Below are 26,201 nucleotides of genomic sequence, written 5' to 3'. Positions count from 1 at the left end.
TTCCTCTAAAACTGTAATAAAAATCAACTGAAAAATTAGGAACCAAATTCACACTGACATTTATTTTTATGACCTATTTACGTATTGACAGGACAGGTTCGCACTTATTAGTAGCCCGCCATGCTACCTCGGAAAAATGAAGCTCTCTGATCGTACAGTCATAAATTTCAAAGTAGCTAAGATATTCAGAGAGAATACGGATAGAATAAATAGTGTAGATTTCGCTGTCAATGGCGAAACAATAATAACAAGCAGTGAAGATGATTCTATTGTCATATATGATTGCTTAAACGGAACGTAAGTGAAGACTGCAAATTGACACCGGCTCTCCCCGAGACAAAACAATAGTCTATTCATTGACACACTTATTTACATGTTATTCCCCATTATGGCACGTTAACAGTGGACATTTAGTAACGCTTATATTCCCAACGAACACATATTTCAAAGACGAATAAGACAGGCGATGTTTGTGCATGCATTAAGAGTCTTTCAGGCGTACTTGCAAGATTCTAAAACGAAATATTCACATGACCTTACTGGCGGAAGACCGATTTCAACACTAACATTCAATGGTTCTCATCAATATGTATCCCATTACACACCAATCTAATGTCAAAACACTGTCCTTTAATTGCATTAAAATTAAGTTTAGTTGGATGTAGTGACTGGTGGATTATACGAAAGAAGTCGCAGTGAATCTATTGTGACCTATTTACAAAAAATGTTATGAATATTGGCCCTTGCGGTTTCGTTGGATTGAATTTGTGTACTGGCCTCAGTGTAATTCGTTTATGTGATGATAATGTTTGGTTAAATACCCAGTTTGAACAGGCATAAGCATGCATTTATTTATGAAGATGGCAATGAAAACAATGTACTCTTATGAACTGCTGTTTCCAAACAGCATGCTCAAATAGTTATGGTTTTTATATTGTATTGGCTACAACACAAGTATGAGTGTACAAGCGTGTTTGAAAGACAGTCATAATGTCAGTTCAGTTTAATTTCAACTACGCACAAAAAGAAGCATTGTTAGGTGCTGTAGCAGCTTATCAGGCTGCACCACCTACTCCCCAAAACAAATTAATAAGGACGTTTTTTCCATTTCAGACCTAAAAGGACCTTGAACAGCAAAAAATATGGAGTGGACTTGATACGCTATACCCATGCAGTCAACACAGCTTTGCACTGTTCAACCAAAATCGATGGTAAGTAACACCATAGAAGTTGGAAAGTATTCTGGCTGGTGTAGTCAATATGAATATAAGGAATTTATTCAGGTGATATGATTTGAAATTTAAGGGATGATAAAGATTGAAGCATTTTTGTGGGTTAGATATAAAGGGTGAAGGATAAAGAGTATGAGGAACGTGTAATTATAATCTTGAAGAGTTATCACTTAAAAGCAGGGATGCAAAAATCCCATTGCTCAAAGTCCGGGACAAATCAGTTTTCATTTTGTGCAGTCAAATAATGGTGTCTTCTTTGTCTGTTGGCTACCAGATAATTTCCACAGTTTCAAACTGCAAATATTGTTGAATTTCATGTCATATCTGTGCATAATGTAGCTATGAAGTTTTGCAATGTTTATATAGTAGAGTTATCTTTCTTTGCTATTTATCACTTCTTGATGAATAGTCCAGTAAACATTAACATCCAATAACATGTTAACTTATTCTGTCATAATTACATCATCGTGATTAAGTCGTAAAAATCAGGGTAAGTGGAAAATTAGTCAAGACAAGTTACTTTCTACAGGTCACTTGCCCAGTGGCAAGTGGCTTTTAAAAGAAATTGAACCCATGAAAAGATTTGGCTGTTGCAGTACTGAAGTTACCATGGGATTTGGTACTAGAGTACAAGTCCTTAGAAACCTGTACTGATTGTAAGAGTTCATAAAAATATGGTGGTCAGGCTGAGCCCAATGTAACCAGGGTATTTAGAATGGAAAACTTAAAATACATTTGTTAAATATTTTTGGAAAATTTGGTATCCTGATGGCATAGGTTATTGCTCACAACATCAATCTGTTGACTATTATTTGTTCGGCAACATTACAGACTCAGAATGTTGATAGAATGAATATTCTGGAGTATGGTGAAGCAAACATATGTACACTGTTTACACTGCAGTGTTTGACAAGCTGGGCTTATGAAATGCTTGTGTATGCTTATGTGTTCCACACTGTGAATTAAATGTACTTTATCCACCATGTATAGATAAGAAATTTTTTGTTTCAGATACCATACGGTATTTATCGTTACACGACAACAAATACATCAGGTATTTTCCAGGGCACACAAAAAAGTAAGTATGCAACATTTTCGAAAGGAAATCACTGATATTTACTGAGAGATAGTATTTCTCTAGATAAAAGCCAGAATTATGTAATTCAAATTGAATGACCATCTATCAATCTTTGTCAAGACTTATTGATTTTGTAAAGACTGTATTCCTGTACTGTGTATATACGTATAGCTGTCACTAAGTTAATGAATTGGGGATATGATTCAATTCACTAAGATGAAAGTGGATCTTAACAGCATGATAAGTAGCTATTTTTAAAAAAGTGTGGTCCCTGTAAGAGGGAATCAGATGTGTGCTCAGACTATTAAGCAGTCAGCTTTCAGCTTGCTGAAAACAGTATCTCTAGCATGACAGTGTGTGCAGCATGTGCATTAGCCTTATAGAATATCTGTTATATGCACGAGTTGCCAGTACATGCATTAGTTTTTACACAAAGAACAATCATGGATATGAGTTCATTTGATATTTAGGATTAAGAAATAGCAGTATATTTGAAAGCCCTTTTTTCCCGCATCAGTAGACATCTCACTGTCGGCAACCTGAGGGAGGTTGACATGTACCATAAATCGAACCCCGTTTATCCGCACATTTTGGTTTCCCTCAAAAATCATCCGGATAGCGAGACATCCGGTTAACAGGATCAAACAAGCTAATTTTGAAAATTAAGTGAAAGCAAAAAAAATTGATGTGCGCATATGAATAAATCAACAGCCAATAGTAATAACCGTGAATCATCATAACATATAAGTGTACAGATAACACATTGAAGGCTAACGCAGGTTACCGTTTGTCAGTTTGTCTCGGAAGTAATCATGTAGCGTGTGGAGCTTCAGGTGGTAAGTTAGATGAAAAATGTAAATTGATGACAAAAAGTCTCTATTTTGCCAATTGTATATTCTTTTTTTCTAATTTAAATGCCCTTAAAAACATATGGAATCCCGTCGAACTTATGCTGTCCGCAGAGAGTAAACTTCCGGACAGGATCACGTGACTTAGATCATGTGGCAGGCCATTTTAAAAATGGATCGCGACAGATAGTATGAATCGATTTGTAAGTGTTATATACAGTACAATTAAAGTGTAGTTTACCTTAATCCTACTTAACATGTGTTTACATTACTGATGAGATGTTCTCAAACCTGCCAAATCCAGGATTAATGAACAACCCAAGTGACACGCGTCCCTAGTGTTTTGATGGCTAATTAATCAATTCAAATCAAATGCCTTCAGATAGATTAAGAATGAAATCGCATAGTCGTGCGGTAAATGTGACGTGACACATACACATGCACATTGCACAGATCTCTCTGTCCGGATAACTGGAATATTTTTCAATGGAAATTAACATGAATACTAAGTTAATATGTTATTGGACTGTCCGGGTCCGGAAGTGCGGGGGCCGGTTAATCGAGTACATTTTATGTGAAACGTAAGGTTCGTTTCACATAAAAATCGTCCAGAAGGCGGGGTTTCCGGATATGTGGGGTCCGAGTAGACAGAGTTCGACTGTATGTGGCTGGAAGTGCTGATGTTGTGTAAAGTCCAATTTAGCTCAACTCAACTATGGTATGTGCTAGGGTTGCAATGATTCATTCAGATCTTGATTCAATTTGATTTTCGATATTGGAACTTCCATTTAATCATTTTCGATTCAATTCTACATACAAATGAAAACATCAGAGTTCATATAAGCCTCAGAGCTGTGTTTTTTAGCATGAAATGCATCATCAAGTTGGAGATGTCTGCTAACAATATTGCTCACTGGATACTAATCCCAGCATCAACAAATCCCATTTTGCCTTTTTTCAGCGCTCGAGATTTTAGAAAAAATGATATTCTTATTGTGTGGAAATAATTTGAATAGGTATTCAAATACTGAAGCAAAATAGTGATAGTGGTTATTGAAAATTGAAACTAAGGTGTCAGATTCAGTTGTCGATGAATCAAACAGGATCATTGCGGCCCTAGTATGTGCTGTGCACATGTCGCCCTGTGTTAGATTACGAACAAAGTCACATCATCTACATCCTTCTGAAGTATTCATGAAAATTCCAACTCTCCCTCTTCTAATTAATGCAAATTGTTTTCTAACTCACCAAATCTGCCATATAAGTATGGATATGATTGAAAGACGATTGCTGGAAATTGGTTGTCAAATTTTCAAGTCCATGTTGTTAAACCATTCAAAACTGGATGGCACTGATGGTCATAATGCTTCTTGTCTGGTTTCAGAGTTGTGACATTAAACATGTCCCCCATAGACGACACATTTTTGTCTGGGTCTATGGACAAGACAATCCGTCTGTGGGATCTGCGATCACAAAATTGTCAGGTAGGTAACAGCCAACTGTTTAGCTCCTCAGAAAACTCTTGCATATGTAGGCCTATGTGAGGAATAAGGTGGCTTTAGAAAAAATGTGACAAATACGAATGGATGCCATTGCACAGACAAGATTTCAAAAGGATGTGAAATTCATGTTTTGATGTCTATAATAATGTGAAAATACTTGATAAATGTGAAAGAGAAACATGGAAGTCGCAAATGCTTTCTATACTATCAACAAGATCAAGTGCCTTGCCTCAAAGGTTTTAGCACCACTGACAATTATGTTATATTGGACGACTTCTAATACAGCCCATAAGTAATGCTGTGTATTTTTTGTTATATCTGCGTGAGCAAAACACTTTTAACTCATCAAAATTAAGAAAACAGCCATGACAGGTTGCTGATCTAGTTCTTTTATGGAATGAACAGCTGCATTGTCAGGCAATTTTCTGAAAATCTGACCTCAGTTCCTTTTGTTTGAACACCAGAGACTTGAGAACATCCTATTACAGGTCACGCCAAGACAATCTGTCATTGTTGTTGGCTGTGTCCATTATGCTCAATAATGTTAACTGAAGTTGATTCTCAACAGAAAAGTCTGTTATGAATGTAGTGATTACATCTCACAGTACAATTACCTGCATGTGCTTAATTACTTTACAGGACTCATATGTGTAAGTTACCCGTGAAGGTCCGGGGTAGAATAGGCCTTCAGCAACCCATGCTTGCCATAAAAGGCGACTAGGCTTGTCGTAAGAAGCGACTAACGGGATCGGGTGGTCAGTCTCGCAGACTTTGTTGACATTTCATTGGTTCCACATTGCGCAGATCAATGCTCTTGTTGTTAGTCACTGGATTGTCTGGTCCAGGATTAGATTATTTACAGACTGCCGCCATATGGCTGGAATATTGCTGAGTGCGGCGTAAAACTAAACTCACTCACTCACTCATATGTGTAAGAACTGTCAAATGAATGATAATGGTTTGTCTGAGGCCATAGTTTTGTAGGGCAAGGGAAAACCCTGTTACAATGATGAGTTTGAATCCCAGAATGGCAAGCCTTATGTTTTATGGTTCAGAGCAGCAGCACACTGGTGCTCATGGGGTTCATTTGAATCTTTGATCCCACATTAAACTGACATGCCATGGTATTTATGATGCTGTAAATATGCAGAAATGCTGTGCAACTTGTTCCATGCCGTATATGACCAACTCATATTCTGTTGATGTAAGTGGTTTGAGCCAAGTGATAGAGGTGAGGAGTCACATTGAAGGCCCGAGTTTGATTCCCTACATGGGTACAATGAGTGAAGTCAATTTCTCGTGTCTCCTGCTGAGACATTTGCTGGAATATTGCAAAAATTGACATAAAACAATTGTCACGGACTGACTTGAAGTGATCAGTCATTACTGATGTTGAATTTGTTGATAAATTAAATGCTGTAGGACATCCACAACACACACTGTGTGATGAGTCCCTTATAAGCTCACACATTGTTTCAGGGACTGATGAACCTATCTGGGCGACCTGTGGCAGCATTTGACCCAGAAGGATTGATCTTCGCAGCCGGAATCAATTCTGAATGTGTTAAGTTGTATGATCTTCGCTCATTTGATAAGGTGAGAGAGTGCGTTGTCATCTTTAGCCGTGGAATAGTCATTCATTATCTATAGCTTGTTAAAGATCACATGTAATGTAAAACACAACTTACCAGATTCTGATACCTTTCGGTATGCACTTGCCAAAACAAATCATAAAAAATGCCTATTCAACCTGTGAAGTTGAAAATAATGCGATGAAAAAGAAGTCTGCGAAATCTGTGTTTAAACAGTACACTAATTTTCCACCAGCGCTTGGGGAAAAAGTGGTTTCAATCGGTTTGCTGCACTGCGCCCATCACACGTGTACAGTGAATAGGTTTGTGGAGCTTGAAACAGTATGCATGCCTGGAGTATGAGTTTCTAAGCAGTAGGCTAATCTTGGTGGTGTACAAAATCAAGTAAAAAATCTACTCGATAACTGTCAATACATTTTGATTGTGATAAGCAGCCTGTATCACTGAGAAAACTCAATGTCTGGTTTATTGACATTGAGAAAACTCAATGTCTGCCTGCCTCTCTGCTAATGACAGTATGCTCATCTTCAATCACTGACCATATGCAATTTGGAATTAAGACCTATCAGACTTATAAGCCATAAACAAAGAGCTGGCTATTCGTATTGGCTATTGAACCAGTGGCCAATGACAAGACATCATTACACACGAGTGCACTGGGTTCAGTATTGCAGATGCCTTGTTTTCAGGGAGGTTAACCCAAGTACAAAACGCTGCACTTTTTATTTGTGACTATACACTTATAATTTTGTTTTTTCACAATCACCAATGCATTTTATATATCATGAACAAGTGATAACTTTGTTTTAAGCATGTTTGATATTTTGTTTGCACATGACCTTTAAACATCAGTTGATGAATTCAAACTGCAAGTGGAAATGAATTGAAATGCGTTCAGTGGCCATTTTATGCTGATATTAAGTGTATATTTGCCTTTGAAATGTGATGGATTTTGAAAATATACTAGATACTCCCCATTAACAATATGTTAAGGACCAAATCTTTAGCTGAATATGCTGAAAATTGCTTGTCCACATGAAAATTAACTCATGAAGATCCTGGTTAGAACTGGTCTTCAGCAACCCATGCTTGTTTTATGATTGTCAGGCTCTCTGACTTGGTTGACAGATCTGAGTATATATCAATGCTTGTATTAATCACAAGATTGTCAGGTCCAGACTTGATTATTTACAGACTGCTGCCATTTACCTGGAATAATTGTGAATGTGATTTAGAGAAACAAAAACCCTTAGTGAATGTTGAGCAGTATTTTCGACAAACATAGATGGTTGTGATATCATAATAATCAGGAATTCACGAATGGATGAAGTCTGTTGTTGATAGAAGGCAGAATACATCGGATTTCACTCCTTTTTAATGTCTATCATGGGTTTGTCTTGTCTATATTCTTGTTGCCATGCAACCATCACATCATAAAGATCCTGGTTAGTTGAAAGAGGCAGACAAAGGGATCTGCTGGTCATGTCATCGGTTACCAATTTCACAGTTTGATGCTCATGCTGTTGGTAACTGTTTTTGCCTGGTCCAGACTGTTATTTACAGACAGCCGCCTTATATCTGGAATGTTGTTTTTAGCAGAGTAAGACTAAAATCACTCATTGTTTGTTGTTGTTAAATGTAGCACTCAGCAATATTCCACCTACATGGCAGCAGTCTGTAAACAATCAAGTCTGGACCAGACAAGATCGTGGTTAGACCCTTTTCAGCAACTTGTGCTTGTCATGGGAGCTGACTGTGGACAGTCATGCTAATTCTGATGTTTGATACATGACATTGTATCAAGTTGCATAGATAAATGTTGCTGGACTGTTCAGTACAAGCTGCTATCATACATCTGGAATACTACTTAGTGTGGCGTGAAGTGATCAATATCACACTACACAACTCTAAAAATAAATAATGCACTCTTGTAGTAGTACTAAATATCAGCCCTTCATGCAAATGATTCTCCCCTTTCCCTCCCTATCTGCTCCTCCTCCCCGCTCCTCTTCTCTCCCCTCTGACCCCCCTCCCCCATTATTTCAATAGAACCCCACAGAGTTACGTCCCCTAAAGCACTCTCTTCATGAATATGTTTGGCAAAAACACCAACAATAAAACCAACACCATGTGCAATAGTTTTTCAGTGTATGGAGCAATAGTTCGCATTCCATATATGGCAATCGATCTCTGTTCAAAAGTTGTTAGCCTGGAATTTTCAATTATCCGTTTCCGGCAAGGCATAAGAGGTAGTTAGTCTTTTGGTGACTGTGCATCAATACGAAGCTCGAGTGAGTGTATATGCCCAATATATATATATATATATTGGGCATATACACTCACTCGAGCTTCAATGACCTGTGTCATATATATATATATATATATATATATATTATATATATATAATACCAGTCAAAATATTATCAGAAATTTGTGACATTGCGCCTTGAAACATTACACAACCTCATGATGCAAAAGAATTGTGTTCACACAGTTTTGATCTGTTTCCAGGGCCCATTCAATGTCTTCAGGCTGCCACAAGACAAGGACTGTGATTGGACACAGCTCAAATTTAGCCCAGATGGGAAGCTTATTCTCATTTCAACGAACGGATCAGTACTCCGCTTAATTGATTCATTTCAGGGGGCACCTCTTCAAATATATGCAGTAAGTAATCACAGTTATCATTGTTTTGTAAATGGTATATTAACACTGACTACCGATGAGTTCCTTTGCTGTTCTGAAGTCATATACTCACCATTTTTGTCTAGTGTGATAAGTTAAGCTCTGTCAGTGTGTGACATAGCTCCTCTCAGTTTTCAGATTGGTGGGACCAGTGCAGATCTGGGTTAGAATTGATCTTCAGCAACCCATGTTTGTCATAAGAGGCAACTACGGGGCACACTGACTTTGTTGACACAGGTCATTGAATCCCAGTTTTATAGATCAGTGGTCATGCTGTTGATCTCTAGATTGTCTGGTGCAAACTAGACATAGCTAGAATATTGTTGAGTGTGGCATAAAACTAAGCCCACCTAAGCAGACTGGTGATGAAATAATATTAACAGAATACATAGTTAAGCATTGTAAAGTGCCTTACATGGATCTTGGATAGACCCCCCATTGTTTTCCTCACAATGTTCTAACAGTGATCAGTGATTCAGTGCTCACTGAAACGTCATTCTCATGTGAACTCAGGTAATTCAAGGGTTACTGGTAGCAGCTTCACTGCCAAAGGGGCTTGTATGTGATTGGGGAGCACAGATTATGGATATGTCAGCTAACTGTTCTATTTTTGTGTTTCAGGGGGTCACCAACCAAAAGGGGGTGCCACTAGAGGCGTCTTTCAGTCCAGACTCGCGTTATGTTTTCTGTGGTAGGTGGATGCGACGTATTCTGGTTCAACATAAGCATAGCTTTTCAATAGGTTCCCCTGGTTTTATCTGCTCATTGCAGGTAGGTTTACTTGCCCTGGCAGTAACTGACCAGGGGCTCCTTTCTCGAAGCCACTTTACCTTAACTCCCATTCTTTAACATTGCGCTAAGGTTACCTTAGTGACTTACCTCAGCCTTGTTAGAATGATATTTAGGAGGTTATTTTTTTTTAGCCAAAATCAAAATAAAAGCTTAGTGCTACTATTCTTGCCCCCTAAAATCAGAACCTCTGGGGTTCCTGGGTTATAGAGAACGCCCCCGGCAACCCATGCTGGTAGGACGAGGTGATTTTATGCATTTGCTGGTCATTGACTTGGTTGACTCTAATCTTTGATTGATACTGATCGGTTCTTTATAATTAGGACCCGTGAAGATCAGGGTTAGAACCCATGCGTGTTGTTAGAGGTGACTAATGGGATCGGTAGTCAGGCTCGCTGACTTGGTTGACACATGTCATCAGTTCCCAATTGTGCAGATCAGTGCTCATGCTGTTGGTCACAGGAATGTCTGGTCCAGACTCAATTATTTACAGACTGCCACCATATAGCTGGAATGTTTCCAAGTGCAGCTTAAAACTAAGCTCATTCACTCTTTATGACTGGAATATTTTTCAACTGTGGCAGGTTCAACAGATGGCAAGATACATTGTTGGAGCACAGAGACAGGGAAGAAGATAGCCGAGCTACTGGGGGATCATCCTGGACCCATCCAACATGTTCAGTTCAATCCCAAATACATGATGTTTGCCACAGCATGTACAAATATGGTGAGTTCTGACTTGTTCAATTATGCTCCAAGGTAACCTCTGAAGTTGCAGGCTCGAACAGAAATTTAGCAACCCATTCTAGTTTTAAGACGCACCTATTTGCATTATGTGGTCAAGCTTGCTGTCTTCGTTGATGCTCATGATGTAAATCACTGGATTTCTGGTCCAGGATCTTTTCTTTGTCGTCTGTTAGCTGGAAAAACTTGTGTGCGTCATTATACAAGCCCACAAGGGTGGTACAGGTTTGTGTCTGTTCTACACCTGAAAATGCTGTATTTGGGGGGTTGAATCCCTGATAGTGTTTTTGTATCTCTGGTTTTCATGATGGCACCAGATTTTCTTTGTCTTCAGGTTACCCTCACTGTTTCCCTTGTGAACCTACCAAAATTTGAGTACATGTGCAATCAATGTTGTCAAATTATTACCAAATAGCCAAATTGACAGTCTTTCCATTGTAGCAGCCTGACATTGGAATGCAACCATTATTTGAAAAAAAGAGGGTACTGTATTCATTGAAGGTATTTTAGATCCTTTAATAATTATAGAATGATGTGACCATGAAGATCCAGGGTAGATCGCATGCCTGCCCTAAAAGATGACTATGCTTTTCGTAAGAGGCGACTATAACATTATCAGGTGGTCAGTATCGTTGACTCAGTTGACACGTCATCGATTCCCATTTGCGCAGATCGATGCTTATGCTGTTGATCACTGGATTGTCTGGTTAAGACTCATTATTTACAGACTACCACAATATAGCTGGAATATTGCTGAGTGGGGCGTAAACCTAAACTCGCTCACTATGGCATGATGTCATTGGTTACATTCTTTGGCAACGATGTAATTAACTTACATGTATACTTGCTCACGTACTGATCCGTGAAGGTCCTGGGGTAGAACAGGCCTTCACCAACCCCTGCATGCCATAAAAGGTGACTATGTTTGTCATAAGAGGCGACTATCGGGATCGGGTGCTCAGGCTCGCTGACTTGATCGACACATGTCATCGGTTCCCAATTGCGCAGATCGATGTTCATGTTGTTCATCACTGGATTGTCTGGTCACTCACTTGCTCACTCATTTAACACAACAAATATTATTATGCATGTAGTAATTACACTAACAACAAACACTGTTGAATTTCAGGCATTCTGGTTACCATTAACTGACGACTGAGCGTTTGACCAGGATTGTGGACAGACATCCAAGTGTGTGTGATAAATGTTGTCATGAGATTTACTGTAGTGTAAAAGGCAGCTGTACTTTGGCCATAATCATCCCCAGTTGCCCGGCCAATCAGAACACTAGGATTGTTCCAATGTTGCACTGGGTGAATTGCGCAGACAAACAATGGGATGTAGACCGGGAGACACAGAAGTCTGCTACACAGAGACTGCACGCCAAGCTCAGGATATGCATCATTCACCCACACGGCACATCTTACATCCATCAGAGTTATCTCCCTTTTGTTATCATGGCCGCCTCCAGGACAGAATCTCAGACCTTCACACTGTCAGCAGCGTGATCACCATGTTTTAGTTAGTGGATGAAGAGGGATGTATTTTTTTCATTGCTGCTGTTACTTAGTTACCTTGTCATTCTTCATCTAGTTTCGTATAAGATTTTGAGTGAAATATTATTTGAAGCTGTGAGGTTGATTTTGTTATTTTAATTTGCCTTATGGGATCAAAACAGCCAGTATGGAATATGAATTATGGCACCTCAGTCTGCATCAAAAGTCAAAAGGCCAAACTGTACTAAAATTATCATTGGTCATATTAATGTTTCTGAATGTTCCTTTTTGTGAATAAAGTCTGTTTAAATGGTGGATATCAACATGAAATTACCTGAAATTTGGTACAGACTGAAGTGCATCAGTTTAAAATAAGCTTGATAATCAATGGCCCCCTGCCTGACCCAAATTATAAAGTTAACAATGTAAGGGGTCCCATGATTAAAATCCTATCAGCAGACCTGACGAATCCAAGGAACCTGTTGAGCTTATTACACTGTTCTACTGACCATTGGTGTTCTGAACTGACGAATGGTGATGCTTCTAATAGGTCTGGCAAGAAGTGTATCGAAAGACGTTAGTGTGAACATTATAATGTATCACCATTTCATGAGTCTTTCTACAGTAATATGTTCCTTCATCACCATGGTTTCACTGGACTGATAGAAGGACATGTCAGTGAGTAAATGAGGCTACTTATAACCCCCTTGAAAGTCAAATGAGCCCTACTACTGCCTGACACGGGCTAAGGCTGATCCAAGGCTGTGAAACATGTTGCTAACATCACATAAGAATCATTGCCATTTCTGTGGTGTAGGCTGAGTGCAGGCTAGGGTCCCCCTTGATTATATTTGAGAACCCTAAAGCTTGAACCAGGAATCCCACAAAGGTTGAACCAGGCATCCATCAAGTTTACGTCCCTCAAACTTGAATCTGGCGTACCTCCCGTAGGTTTGAACCAGGCATCCCTCTAGCTTGAACAAACCTTTGCTTAATTTGTTGGTTTAAAATAGCAGCTGTATGTGTTGGTATTTGTGGAGAAACATAGTGTATTCAGAGATGTGAAGTCGATGATGATGATGATGATGATGATGATGATGATGTAAATATGATTTACGCAATGGCAATGTCTATTAACAGTGTTATTGAAGTCAGATTGCAGTGTTCACTACAACCAGACAAGATCTAAGTACACTTATAACAAGTCATGTCACAACTGTCTTTCACTAGCCACAGTGGTGTAGCCTAGTGCTCAAAGCATTCGCTTGTCACGTTGAAGACCTGGGTTTCATTACCCAATGAGTACAATGTGTGAAGCACATTTCTAGTGTCCGCTAGATATTGCTGTGATGTTGCTGAAAGTGGTGTAATACCAAACTCACTCGTAACCCATAATGGGATATCCTCAGATCGTTGTCTGGCTGTAGTGAGAACTTATGTCGGATTTCAATCAGATAGGCCTTTTAATACTGTATATTGTCAAGCACTCACTTTTGCGGGATGAGTATCCATCCTTGTTAACACTGTTGATATGTGCAGGGCTTCACATTTCTTTTTAAAATCCACTTGCCTCAGGGCAGAAAGTAACTTGTCCCGACTAATTTTCCACTTGCCCTTACTTTTAAAATATAGTCATGATTATGTAAGAATAAATCAACATGGTAATTGATGTTAGTGGTTACTGGGCAAGTGATAAGTAGCAAAGAAAGAACTCTAGTGGATTACAATTGCGAAAATTACTTCTTGTCATTCTTGTAACGTGTCAAATTTTAATAGACACATTTTGAGCAGATGTTTAATGAAAAAAGAGTTTATTTGCAGTTTGAAACCTTAAGCAGGAATTATCTAATAGAACACTGACAGGTAGGATACTATTATTTGATGTCCAAAAATGAAAACTAATTTGTCCCGGGCATCGGACAGTGTCATTTTTGAACCCCTAATCTTCAGTAAATAAATGAGGCTGTTGCAACAGTTTGAACTATTTTCTTCAGACTTACTTCAAGTGCATTTACAAGTGATAATGCAATTTGTTCTTCATGTTCATGTGGTAGTCATAGTTTGAGTTTGAAAATGGTTCATCATTCATCGTCATGGTTACAGTTCATACTGAACAGGCATGAGAGGCTATAGATGTAGTCATAACTTTCTGATTTGTAAATCAAGATTTTGTCATTCCCAGGAAAGATTTGTTTTATTCTGTTCTCTCTTTTGCTATGAAAATTGTAATTAGGTTGTTACCATTTAATGTTTGACATTTGAAATGACTAAATGTAAGCATTTATTGATCTTCCTTTGCTATTCTGTAAGTGAAGGGTGTGTTTTCTATCTCATTCTGGAGAATACAGACTGTGATACAACTGCAAATTGTGCTAAGCAGCAGTTAACTTAACTCACTTCTAAAGGATTACCACAACCCACAAATATTGTTTTACTTAGAATAAAATTCAAGAATGATGTGAAATAGTGAATGCTTATGGAATGCCAATACCCATGTTGAGATCAGAGTTAAAATAAAAATGTTTTTCGTTGTGGACAATATGTTTTTCAAGGTAGTTCAGTGTCTGTTTTGCCTATTTAACTCTTATACATGTCAGGATGTCCAGGTACTGTAATCCATGAAGAGTTGTCTTTCTTGGTTGAACTGTGCAGCCATGATGGTTGCGACTTTCGTAGCTGCTCAGAAAACCCTTGTAACATTGCCATTTTGAAAGAAAGCTTGTGATTTGAAACATTTTTTCCATGACACACTGAAAGAGTGCACTTTATTGTATTGTCTGTGCACCTAGATAGGTGCGGGGAATGGTTTATGGATTGAGATAGATCAGCTCATGGTAGTTGTCCTGGTTTTCATGCTGCAGCCATACACATAGTAATGTTACAATGCACAGTGCGATACATGCAATCTTCATTTGGAAATACTAGAAACCTTACATTTTCATCCATTAAACAATCCATATGTCTTTAAATTCCATGTTTGTCTTATTTGTAATGTGAATTTGTTATAAATCGCATTTGCAACCATGAAATTTGACCATATGTATATACTGAGGGGAACAAATAAGATAACAAAAAGCTCACATGTTCCTTTATTTCCCTCCAGGTTTCACCTCAAACCTTCAATGTGGATAAAAATGCCAAAATAAACAAAGGAATGCTGCTGAAGTAATGTTACTTTATTTCTTTCCCTCAGTATCATTTCATATGGATACAGGATGTAGTACTGGTACGTAGGGACATAGTACCATGGTACTTAAACACTTGGCAATATACAGCCTACAGTTGTCATGCATTTGAAATGTTTGAGACTTAAAATGAAACGCACCTACTGCATTGTTTTAAGTGAATGAACACACATGTAATTTGTCATGTAAAACTATTTAAGATCCTGCGTCTGATCCACAGAGCATTCATAATGTTACAGCCTGTCGTAACTCTACAGTTTACTGTAGGCTTATAGATGTCATACTGCTACGGACATTGTGGATCGTTACCCTGGCAGTTAAATTTTCAGATTACCTGAACTGAAATTATTTCATTTGTCCTGACTCATTGATTGATGTTGTGAATTCAGTGGACATCCTGTTTGCATTTCAGTATTTTTTGTTCATTAAAAATGTACAGGAAAGACTTGTTCATCTCGAATTCCCATTTTCATATTATATGTGATAACTTGTGTTAACTGGTAGTGGATATCTAGCATCAAGGAAACAAGATAAAGAATTGGCCAGCGTTTAAGCGTCATGACCTTCCTGGTCTTGTCATCATTTTGGTATTACATGTATAAGGTGCTGCAGTTCTCTGTTCAGAGTTACCTCCCTTGGATGGGTCAGGAACCTGTGATTGTGGGTCCAAAACCTGGTTGTTCTGTTGTGCACATCTGTGCACCTTGGTTTCATCAAAGTGACGAGCTTCAAAAGTTAAAGACCGGGGAGCTGTTTCACAAATCAATCTTAGTACTACGACTCTAGTAAGTCTGTGTTGAACTAAAGGAGTTACAACTGTCATAGTGTTATGATTGGTTAATGAAACTTGACCCTGAATTTTGGGGTTTCCTCCCACATCTAGCTACACTGATATAACTGGAGTACTCTTCATAGTGGAGCCCAACTCACTGTTACTACTGGCAAACAAGGATAAGCTGAGCATCGACCCTACGATATGGTGTGTATTAGCATAATGAGGACTGCTTGAGCTTGCACTTGCCATTGTGAGCAAAGTTGCCGCAAGTAGTCTACAGTCCCCAAGTTGTCTTACGACCCACGGAATCATTTTCATTGTCATGCACTACATGTGCACTAGCCTACATCTGCACTCCCTTTCATGAACCAAATGGGTTTGCTCATTGCTGTGCACCGCCTACAAGTAATATGCCTACTTCTTGCAAACATGTTTTATGCATTGTTCCAACTTATTCTTGTTTGCCAGTAATGGTGGAACATGACTCTGTATTTATAATTTGTAGGTCATAACATTTGTTACTCCAGACACTGGTTCTAATTAACATGCTTTCACTGTGTCGGTAAGTGTTTAAGGGACATGTACAGTAATTTCTGAAGAACTGTTACGTGTCAGAAATGGAGATTTAATTGGACCAGCCCAATTTTATTTCTTGTTTTCCAGATTTTTGTCCTTTGAAAACCTGAAGGCAGGCGGGAAAAAAATACAAAAAAATTCCAATCGAAGTGATATTAAAAATACTCAAAGTATTTTACTTTTGGCAATTTATGAACCAAATATGGATAAAAAAAACCCTAGAAAGTATTTTCTTGTGAGTTAAATTTTGTAGCCAATAAAAACATTGGGATTTTATTTTTTTTGAGTGGAAGATACAGCAAAAAAAAAAAAGAAATAAAATTGGTCTGTCCTCAGTTACTTTTCAATATGTTCAGTATCAATATGTAGATGTTGAAGCTGAGTTGTAAATAATTAGTTAGTTTTAAAACCACACAGACAGACAGACAGACAAGTACAAAAAACAAACACACATAAAACACTAAATATGGAGGACATCTAGGGCAAACAGATGACCATGCTGTCTTGTATTTCCTTCTAACTTTAACAGACTTTAGTACTCTTTATTTCATTAAAGAACGCAAATTTTGTAATGTTTGATGAAATTTTTATCACAGTTGATGTTTACTAATATTTAACGCAGTGACACTCCATGCTCCAGGTTTTGTGAAAGTTTAGAACAGGATGAGGAGATTAGGAACTTCCTTCAGGTTATGTTGACATAAAGTTGGCAGGATCTAGGAATTAATCTTTGCTGACTGTGTTGACACAAGTTTGATGGAACTTGTGATGTTATTTGAATTATTGTTGGAAAGCCAGAGACAATGTCTTGGATCATGTAGATGATGTACAGTTTAAAATAATTTAGAATTGTTTAAAGTTTTGTTTTTTAGTGACTTAGACCTTATAGTTCAAATTAATTTCTGTTGAAGGAGCGGAAGAGACCAGATTATGCATTGCCCAGTTATAGTAATTTGGCCATGAGTGTTAATGGCTAGTTCTGTAAACGTATCAGAATTGACTTTGAAAGTGGTTGTAAGCACTAGACGTGGAGTATACAGGATTTCCAGATATCTAGAGGCATTACAAGAATTCATATCACAATCCTGAACAAGACTTGTTTATAATTGTTGGTTAGCAACTTAGAATCTGATCCAGTGGTCCAAAATTACTTATTCTGTAGAATATGGGTTGTTTGTTTTCTTTTTTGTGTAATTCCACACTCAGTGTTTCCTCTATATGATGGCGGTCTGTAAATATTCAAGTCTTGACCAGACAATCCAATGATTGACAGCTTGAGCATCGATTTGCATTCACCAAATCATACATATTGAGGGAACAAATGAATTGGGTGGTCAGGTTTAATGGCATGGTTGATGCCTGTTATTGTATCCCAGTTACACAGAATAATTCTCATGATGTGAATCACTGAATTGTACGGTCAAGACTTATTAGATTAAATGGGCAGATAAACTCAATTTGGTGAATGTTTATAGAAGTTCGTCTTATTTGCAGTTTCCTGAGATAGTACTTAATATTGAATTCATACTCATTTGTGGTTAATATTGGTGGTCTCCATTTGCTAATCCTTGTATATTTGCCCAGAACATTTCATAATATCACACTTGATTACCATTTCATTGATGACCGATACATTTTCAAGAGAAATTCTACTTAAATTTTTATGAAGTGCTATAACCATTATCATCATCAGCATCAACATCATCTTTGCTGTTCTGATTCTTTGTTGCATCTTCTTCAAGGGCAGTTCAGCCAGAATTCGTTCCATTTAGTGTTGCACATTGTAATTAAGGAAACTTATGGCTTATTAGTATTTGTTCTGGGAGCTCATAAGAATCAGATCAGTCATTCAGACTTGGTAATTTTGTTTTGAATTTTAGGCATTGACTTAGTGCAAGTACAAGTCAAGGAGGTGATACGTGGTAATCATCAACTTAAAGGAGACAGGCAGTTTGGTAGGTCTGATGTTCAGGTGTTAGCTTGTCAGACCAAGGACCAAGTTTGATTCCCCATGTGTATGTTGGTGTCCCATACCATATTTCTGCATTTTGGCTATGCTCAACAACATTGGGATGTTTATTTTATTGGTTGAAGAATTTCTTGCCCGTTTATTTTGTGAACCATTAGTAGGTGCATTTTAATAGAAAAATTATTGAAATTTTTATTTTACTTTTTTCTTCTACACATTTGTTCAGTCTTTTGTTAGTAGCCTTGTGTTGATTTATGTGAATTCAAGTGTCCAAGAGAATATTGTAGCCTTCCCGAACCACTCACATTAAGTGAGTGTTTGTGTTAATATTCACAATAGTACAAATGAATTTGCTTGTCTACCTTTAAAAGATGAAAAACATGTATTTCTTTTATCTTTTTCTTATGTTCCGATGCCAGATTATAAAGTAATTGTTAGTAGTTTTATGAGATTTACAGGTAGATATGTGTGTCCTCTGTATGGCTAGCTTGATGCAAGCTGTATAAAACTACACATTTCAGTATTTTTGTAATGATACGCAAAGATTATAATGTAATTTGTTCATATTGTGTGACTTTCCTAATCTTAACTCATATGCTATAATTAAAAATGCCTATTCTTATTTGATAACCAGGCACTGGGGTAGCCCAGTGGAAAAAGTGTTCGCTCCTCACACTAAAGACCTGGGTTCGATTCCCCTCTTGGGTTCAAAGTGTGAAACTCATTTCTCTTGCACCCCGCCATGATTATGCTGAAGCAGCATAAAACCCAACTCATGCACTATTTGTTAGACATTGCTGTTAATTCATTGTTCACTTCACAGCTCATTCAGATGTCAGTTTACATAATAGCAGCAAGTACATATGATGCAGTTCACTCAGTTTTGTAAATATTTGACTCTGTAATGTACACTGAGGCTGCAGGTGTGCGTGTCCAGGTTGCTGCAAGTCACGATACACCGCTGCAAACTGTCAGTGCTCACAGGAGTCAGCTTACAGGTTACCAGCATGCCTTAGCCCTCTGATGCAGTGTTAGATATTCCTGAAGTGGGTGTACAAGTCAGTTGTGTTTATCCCAGTGGTCCAAAGCCAAATCTTTTGAATAAGACCTTATTTCTATGTCTTCATAAAGTGCCCTTTGATGAAGAATACAAGGTCTGTTCTTAGTCCAATAAGGAGTCACATCAGTCCAGTATGGACCAAGGCGCCCACAGTTTAAGGAAATCAAAGTCTTTGGTCCCTTTAGAATGTCTTGGGCAATCACTTTTAACCAGTTCTAGTAAGGTACATTTCGAAAGATTAAATATGTATATCTATTATGCTACTACATTAACAAAATTACATTCTCAGAAATTCTACTAACTGATCAATTGTTCACTGTATTTGTACTTTAGGCATAAGGTCTCCTCAGTACTTAAATCAATATTGATATTGACACCCTTGTCAACTCCGTTTATTTAGTTCAGCTCAGAAACATCTTCCTGGACAGAAGCAATTAGCAATAGACAAGATAAGGTGAAGAGAAAACTACCGTTATCAGAAGGTAACTCAATACTAATGGTTGGCTGTCAATAAAAGGAAACTCCTCACGTCTAGTGATTATCTTAATTGGGACGAATCATCAGTAGCACATACTGCGGACAGGCAGACGTCTCAAGAAGTGTCATGGTGGTGTGGTAGCCTATTGGTTAGAGAGTTTGTTCGTCATACCAAAGAACCAGGTTCGATTCCCCACATGGGTACAGTATGTGAAGCCCTGCCACAATATAGCTGAAATATTGCAAAAAACAGCCTGAAACCATGCTCACTCACCCAAGAATGTCTGACTATGTCTTTTACCTATATAGTGACCATTGATTTAAATGTTAGTTTTCTAAAGCCCAGTAGACTGCTTTAGCTTTATATGAAACATTTAGGGTCAGTCTATTAGCCTATGGTTTAAGGCAAGCGCTCGTCAGATCGAAGATCTGGTTTCATTTCCCAGGTACATTGTGTGAATATCATTCCTGGCTTCCAGGCCATGATACTGCCATGGAATACTGATTGCTAGTAGTGGCTTAGAAATAAATTAATTCATCCACTCCCCACATTAAAAGTCCACTAGACCCGGCAAAACAAACCCAGTCCAGTAATTAACTCACTTTACACTGACAATCTTGCAAATGATCGTCAGTTGTGAAGGCCCTTTGATCTTAATTATAAAGATTAATGTGAAATTGTAATAATGAAGGCATTAACCCCAGTTAGTCTTAAGTCAGCCACTGGTTCCTCAGGGTGAGGTTATCGTCACTACTGTGTGTAACAAGTCCTTTTCTTCTGTTTCATCAACTTCTGCTTTGTTCATCCTTCATCAGGCCTTCACTGACTGCTTCTAACCTTCAGCCTACAAGTTGCCATGCTTTTGTCCTTTATTCTCTATGACATGTGGCAAGAGTGAGTTGGATGGTAGAATGTGTATCTTGACTTGTCACCTGTTTGCTTGTATGGTACCGAGTTTGTATCAAGGATGTTTGGTCCTTGAGTTTGTGACTGAGAATAGTCCCAGTGAAATCATGTTGAACTAGGAACAGCTAGACTTGTTTAGATGTTTTCACCCAGAGTGTACTCAGTCAGATCATATTTGTACTACTGATTCCCAACTGAAACTGTAGTGATTGTTCATATTGACAATCTGAGTTTTTACACTTTTTCAGTTTTGTCTATAAATGTGTATGTTGTTCATTAATATGTGCTATTTGTATGTGCAAAAATACACTAAATCCAGTTCAGTTATCTGATTTTGGTGTTTTGTGTTTTTTTCTTAATATATGTCTGTGTGGAAGTGGTGTGCTTTACTAATATTAGTAGTACATTTCTATGGATCTATTTCCAAAGTGTACAATCTGATTATTATTACCCTGGACCTAAATTTTCAAAGCTCTCTTAGCACTAAGATAATCATAAGCTAATTTTAATGTATGGCACTTACAACTATCTTACCGCTAAGGGAGCTTCGGAAATATTGTCCCAGGAGAACCAAAGCTGCTTGTGAGGCAGAACAGAAGTAATTTTGAGGCAACTCTCTTGCCCAAGGTGAGACCACATATATCATATGTGCTTTGCTAACGTGACTTCACCAAGTTGTAAATGGGTACCAGTAGGTGGGGTATTGAAGTGAAAGTCAGATATATATTTTTAAGATTTTTTTTTTTTTTAATTTAAGAACTGCATGATTTATGCCTTCCTCTTTTATAACTTCACACCAGGTATTAAAGTATTAAAACTGAAGGAGTGTCTGAACGTCAGGTTAAGAAATGGTCTTCACTCATCCATGCTTGTTTTAGGATGCGACTAACAGGATCGAGCGTTCAGTCTCGCTGACATGGTTGACTCGTAATCTCAGTTATGTACATCGATGCGCATGCTGTTGATCATTGGAGTGTCTGGTACAGACACAATTTTTCCAGACAAGAGCCATACTGGAATTTCCCTGAGGGCAGCCTCTCCAACCCGATACAGACTGGTTTGGCCCAGACGGCAGCCATATAACTGGCATATTCCTGCTGATCTAGTACCTGCATACCATCGTATCGCAGTTGCATTTGGATTTTGTTACAACCAGTGACAATGCTAGATTATCGAGAAGGACATACACATGTATTCGGGAAAGCCCATGCACGTCTACGATATGGGGCAAGTCAAGAAGTCTAGATTACCACACATTCTGAAAATGAAGGGAGGCTCATCCATCACATTGGTGGGTTCGAAAATGTTCTTTTTCTGCGATGTTTGAACAGGAAGTTTTCTTACCCACCAACGTTTTGTTTGGTGCCTTATTACGGATGGTAAGAGGCATGCAGCTACCAACACTCAAACCTTGATGACTGAGGAGCCATAAGCATGAATACGTGTATTTCTTCTAAATGCGTTCCACAGGTATCCCAAGTATAAATGTTTCCACTGCTTGATGAGAATCAAAATGGGTTCGTTGCTCACATTGTCTGTCACTTGTTTATCTGAATGTACACGGTCATTTATACTTATGCTCACGCATCTGCTAATTGGTTTCATTTAAGTAGTAAGAATGCATCAGGACGTTCCTCCACATTAGTGTGCGATGGGGTAGTCTAGTAGTTAAAGCGTTCGCTCGTCACGCGGAAAGGCCTGGGTTTGATTCCCCACAGGAGTCCAAAGTGTAGAGAAATTATAAGCATTCCCTTTAATGCATGATAAAGAATGTTTAATGACCACAGAATTGACAAGCTGGTGAGGGTCCTATCTGTATGAGCCAGTAAGGTCAACAACACCACAGTTAGATGCTGCCAACATATCAGGACATCAACGCTAAGTGAAGTTTAAGTACGTTCAGTATCTTTCGTTACCTGTCGTTGACCTGTGACATTGTCGTTGATTACGTTTAACGTTATCGGTAAAGGGAATCACTGCAAAATGGATACCTACTCAAAACGCGAATTATCAAGGATTATGATATTGCAGGGCGAGAGGTCCTGTTCTTCCCATCCTCGATATCTCCAGGGTATACGTTCCTCTTAGTCTCCACTATACCCTGAAGTCCAGGATGTACCCATCTACGGCTCTGCTCGATAAAATCATTACCTCCCTTTGCTGGCTCCGCCTTCTCACAGTAGCCTATCAGCTAGGCCGCCGTTATAACCGAGCTTGCCAGTGTCAACAAAGGTAGAGGTCGCAAATCATACAAAACAAACTGACAGGTCCGAAACAACATATGCAAGAACTCTTTCGACCTCTTCCAGAGAACCTCTGCATGGTTTCTGTTGTCAAGTATAATCGGTTAGATAATTTGAAAAAGGAAAGTGAGTTGTGATTGGTTCGTTCAACTTCGCAGCGTAGACACCTGAATGGATCAAAAGACAGCCAAGGCAGGTAATAAATTTATCTGGCAGAGCCGTAGATGCGTCCAGGGTATAGTGGAGACTTATCGGAACGTATACCCTGGAGATATCGAGTATGTGTGCTTCCATTCTACACCTTTTTTCTGGACATTTCTCCGTTAAATAAATACCCATGGAGACAGGCAGTGCGTCCGTATGCAATATCTTTCACCCAAGGAATAGTATATCAAAATCTCTACCGATGGATTTTACTACGCAGAGTCACGTCCCTCGATCGTTCCAGGATCTGCTGCTTATTTATGAATGACAGCCTCACGTTGACCATGACAGGTACGACCCACACAACCCGTGTCACTTTGAGCACACGATTCATATACTAAATGGGGCGATAGGGTAGCCGAGTGGTTATAATGTTCGCTCATTACGCCGAAGACTCGGGTTTGATTCCTGATTCCAACATGAAACCCATTTCTGGTATCCCCGCCGTGATATTACTGGAATATTGCTAAACATAAGTATAACATAAGACTCACTCAATGTGGCATGACGTTTATCCGGAGTTCGAAAACAACATGCTGAGTAACGTTTTAGCAATATTAAAGCTCTGTCACGACGGGGACACCAGAATTATGCTTCGAGCATTGTGCCCATATGTGTCCGGGGAAGACCAGCTGCAGCGCTATCGAAAGGTCAAGTTCGGGTGAGGTGAATTCGGGGTTCCTAGATGTTTGTGCGATGCTTGACCAACGCACGATTATTGATGCTTACCCACTGTGATGGCGTGTCCCAATGAAATACGGGTAAACCATTCAGACACACTATGCTGACTCAGTGTCCTCTAATGTCCAGGGCCGCCATATAGCTGGAATATTGCTGAGTGCGGCGTAAAACTAAACTCACCCCCTCACTAATGTCCAGGGATGGCATTGTTATTTAGCCTAGGAGCCCTGAACATGTATTGCGTTTGCAAGAACTGCCGAAGGGATCACTTCCGGTCCACAAACCAAGACCATTGATTTCAACAAAAATTTAATCGTTGTGAAAAACAGTAGGTACCATCACCGTCAGCCACTTCCATATAACAGGGCGGTTAAGAGGCCTAGTGGTTAAAGCATTTGATAGCTACGCCCAAGGCCCGGGTTCGATTCCACACAAGGTGTGGCGCCCATTTCTGACTAAAAAGTTCTTTTCGCTGTACGTTACATCAGCAAGTATTAAAAACAGATTTTTTTGGAACAGTGGTATCATAAGCCCCGTTACACAAAGATACCGAAGCGTACCTTCTATCGTGTAACATAGGTACCCTAAAAAGCTATTCTTGTCAATCCATGTGTTGATTAAAGCTCTGCCACTGAGACACAACTTCTGACAGTCGGTATATTTGAGAAACCTATGATGGTACTTGGTGGTATAAATCACATATACCCTAGGGAGTGCAAATGCATACATCACTCATTGACATCGTTATGAATGAAACCCCGTCATTAAAACTGCTCATTTCGATCTTTAATTACCTTAAATCGACCTTGTTGGTGACAGTGCACAATTCTCACCCGCAAACGAAATTTCAACCAATCAGAGCAGCGCGTCTCCGTGATGTAAAAGTAGGTATTGAAGTGAGGGTCCATGCAGAATTCATCTACGTTTGAGGGGGTAAACTATTTCGTTTACAGGTTTGTACGAACCTGAAATCGCGACAGCTGTTGTTAAAAATGAAAGCTGTACGTTGTCACAATCTACTATCATTCAGTTCTGTCTCCTGTTTTGCCTAGTTTCCGAGTTACAACCCTTGTTTTCATAGACGATTCTGTCAAAATCACTCCGTGTCGCTAGGTTGTAATCCGTGTTAGGTAGTATAAACCTACACGTTATTTGTCATCATTCACTTTATGCTCAGTTAATGAATTTATAACAGGTATAATTAGTGGTAACGCCACTTAGATTACCCGACAAAGGTCCCCATTTGGACTGTTAAAAGACACATCTATCGGGGAATCTGCAGATGAACTATATATCACTCGTATTGGTGGATATTGATTGATACTTCCCTCGAACAAGGTAAGAGCCTGACATTGCTCCTATAACTTTAATTTGTTTTAATTTTAATATTTGCGTGGTGTTTTATTAGGTTGTCGCAGCTTTCAACAGAATCATGGTTTTCGTCGAGAAGTGTAATGATACAGACGACATACACTAGGGCGTGCGTGCGAATTATGATTCACATTGGCAAAATATAAAACGTCTAGATAATGCATTCATGTTATACATTCGCAGATCGCTCCTTTTTGCTAAGTTTGAAAATGCATACAAATATGATTTTAAAGTAATTAGGATTATGAGACCAAATATAAAGACGTATATTGACAAGTGTCTACATACTGGTGAGTGAACGTTTACAAACCAAGTAAATTTAGCAAGTGAAGAAATTTATCGCGCAGTATTTTCACTTTGACCTCGCTTATTTTATGTTACAAGTTGGGTTATGCAAACTCCTTTTGACCACGATTCAAATACATATTTAACAACTAGTAACAAGTAGTTTGGACTTTCTAACTTGATGAAAACAAACCATAATCTCTATAATTCAAACGGACTTTAGCCCGTGACTTCACGATGTTCAAGAATGGCGGCGCTCTGTCTGAGGATGAATGCTATTTAAGTTTGTTTTCACCGACTTACAAAATCAAAACTACTTTTCTCTGGTAGTAAAATATGTATTTTATTGATGGACATTACGATTTTACATGACACTGCTTATAACATAACAATTTCACTTTTAGAAGCGAGACGGGGGTCGATATAATATTACTTACGATAATATTGCCACTTCGACTACAGCCTCGCTTCCTAGGAAGAAAGCGATATATTCATGCAAAAT

The 26,201-nt window shown here is 38.6% G+C and overlaps 1 protein-coding gene across 1 annotated transcript; it reads left to right on the top strand.

Moving 5' to 3' along the window:
- The first annotated feature begins 106 nt into the window (after positions 1–106).
- Positions 107–14,752, top strand: LOC137295879 (WD repeat-containing protein 82-like). The gene is made up of 9 exons (XM_067827442.1): positions 107–297; positions 1,114–1,211; positions 2,244–2,310; positions 4,543–4,642; positions 6,140–6,256; positions 8,764–8,919; positions 9,559–9,628; positions 10,311–10,453; positions 11,600–14,752. Exons 1-9 carry the CDS (start codon positions 137–139, stop codon positions 11,627–11,629), a joined length of 942 nt encoding a protein of 313 aa, XP_067683543.1. The 5' UTR covers positions 107–136; the 3' UTR covers positions 11,630–14,752.
- The last annotated feature ends 11,449 nt before the right edge of the window (positions 14,753–26,201 follow it).

Source organism: Haliotis asinina, chromosome 9 (genome assembly GCF_037392515.1).
Source record: "Haliotis asinina isolate JCU_RB_2024 chromosome 9, JCU_Hal_asi_v2, whole genome shotgun sequence".
NCBI lineage: Eukaryota > Metazoa > Mollusca > Gastropoda > Lepetellida > Haliotidae > Haliotis > Haliotis asinina.
This window is presented reverse-complemented; position numbering and strand designations above follow the sequence as displayed.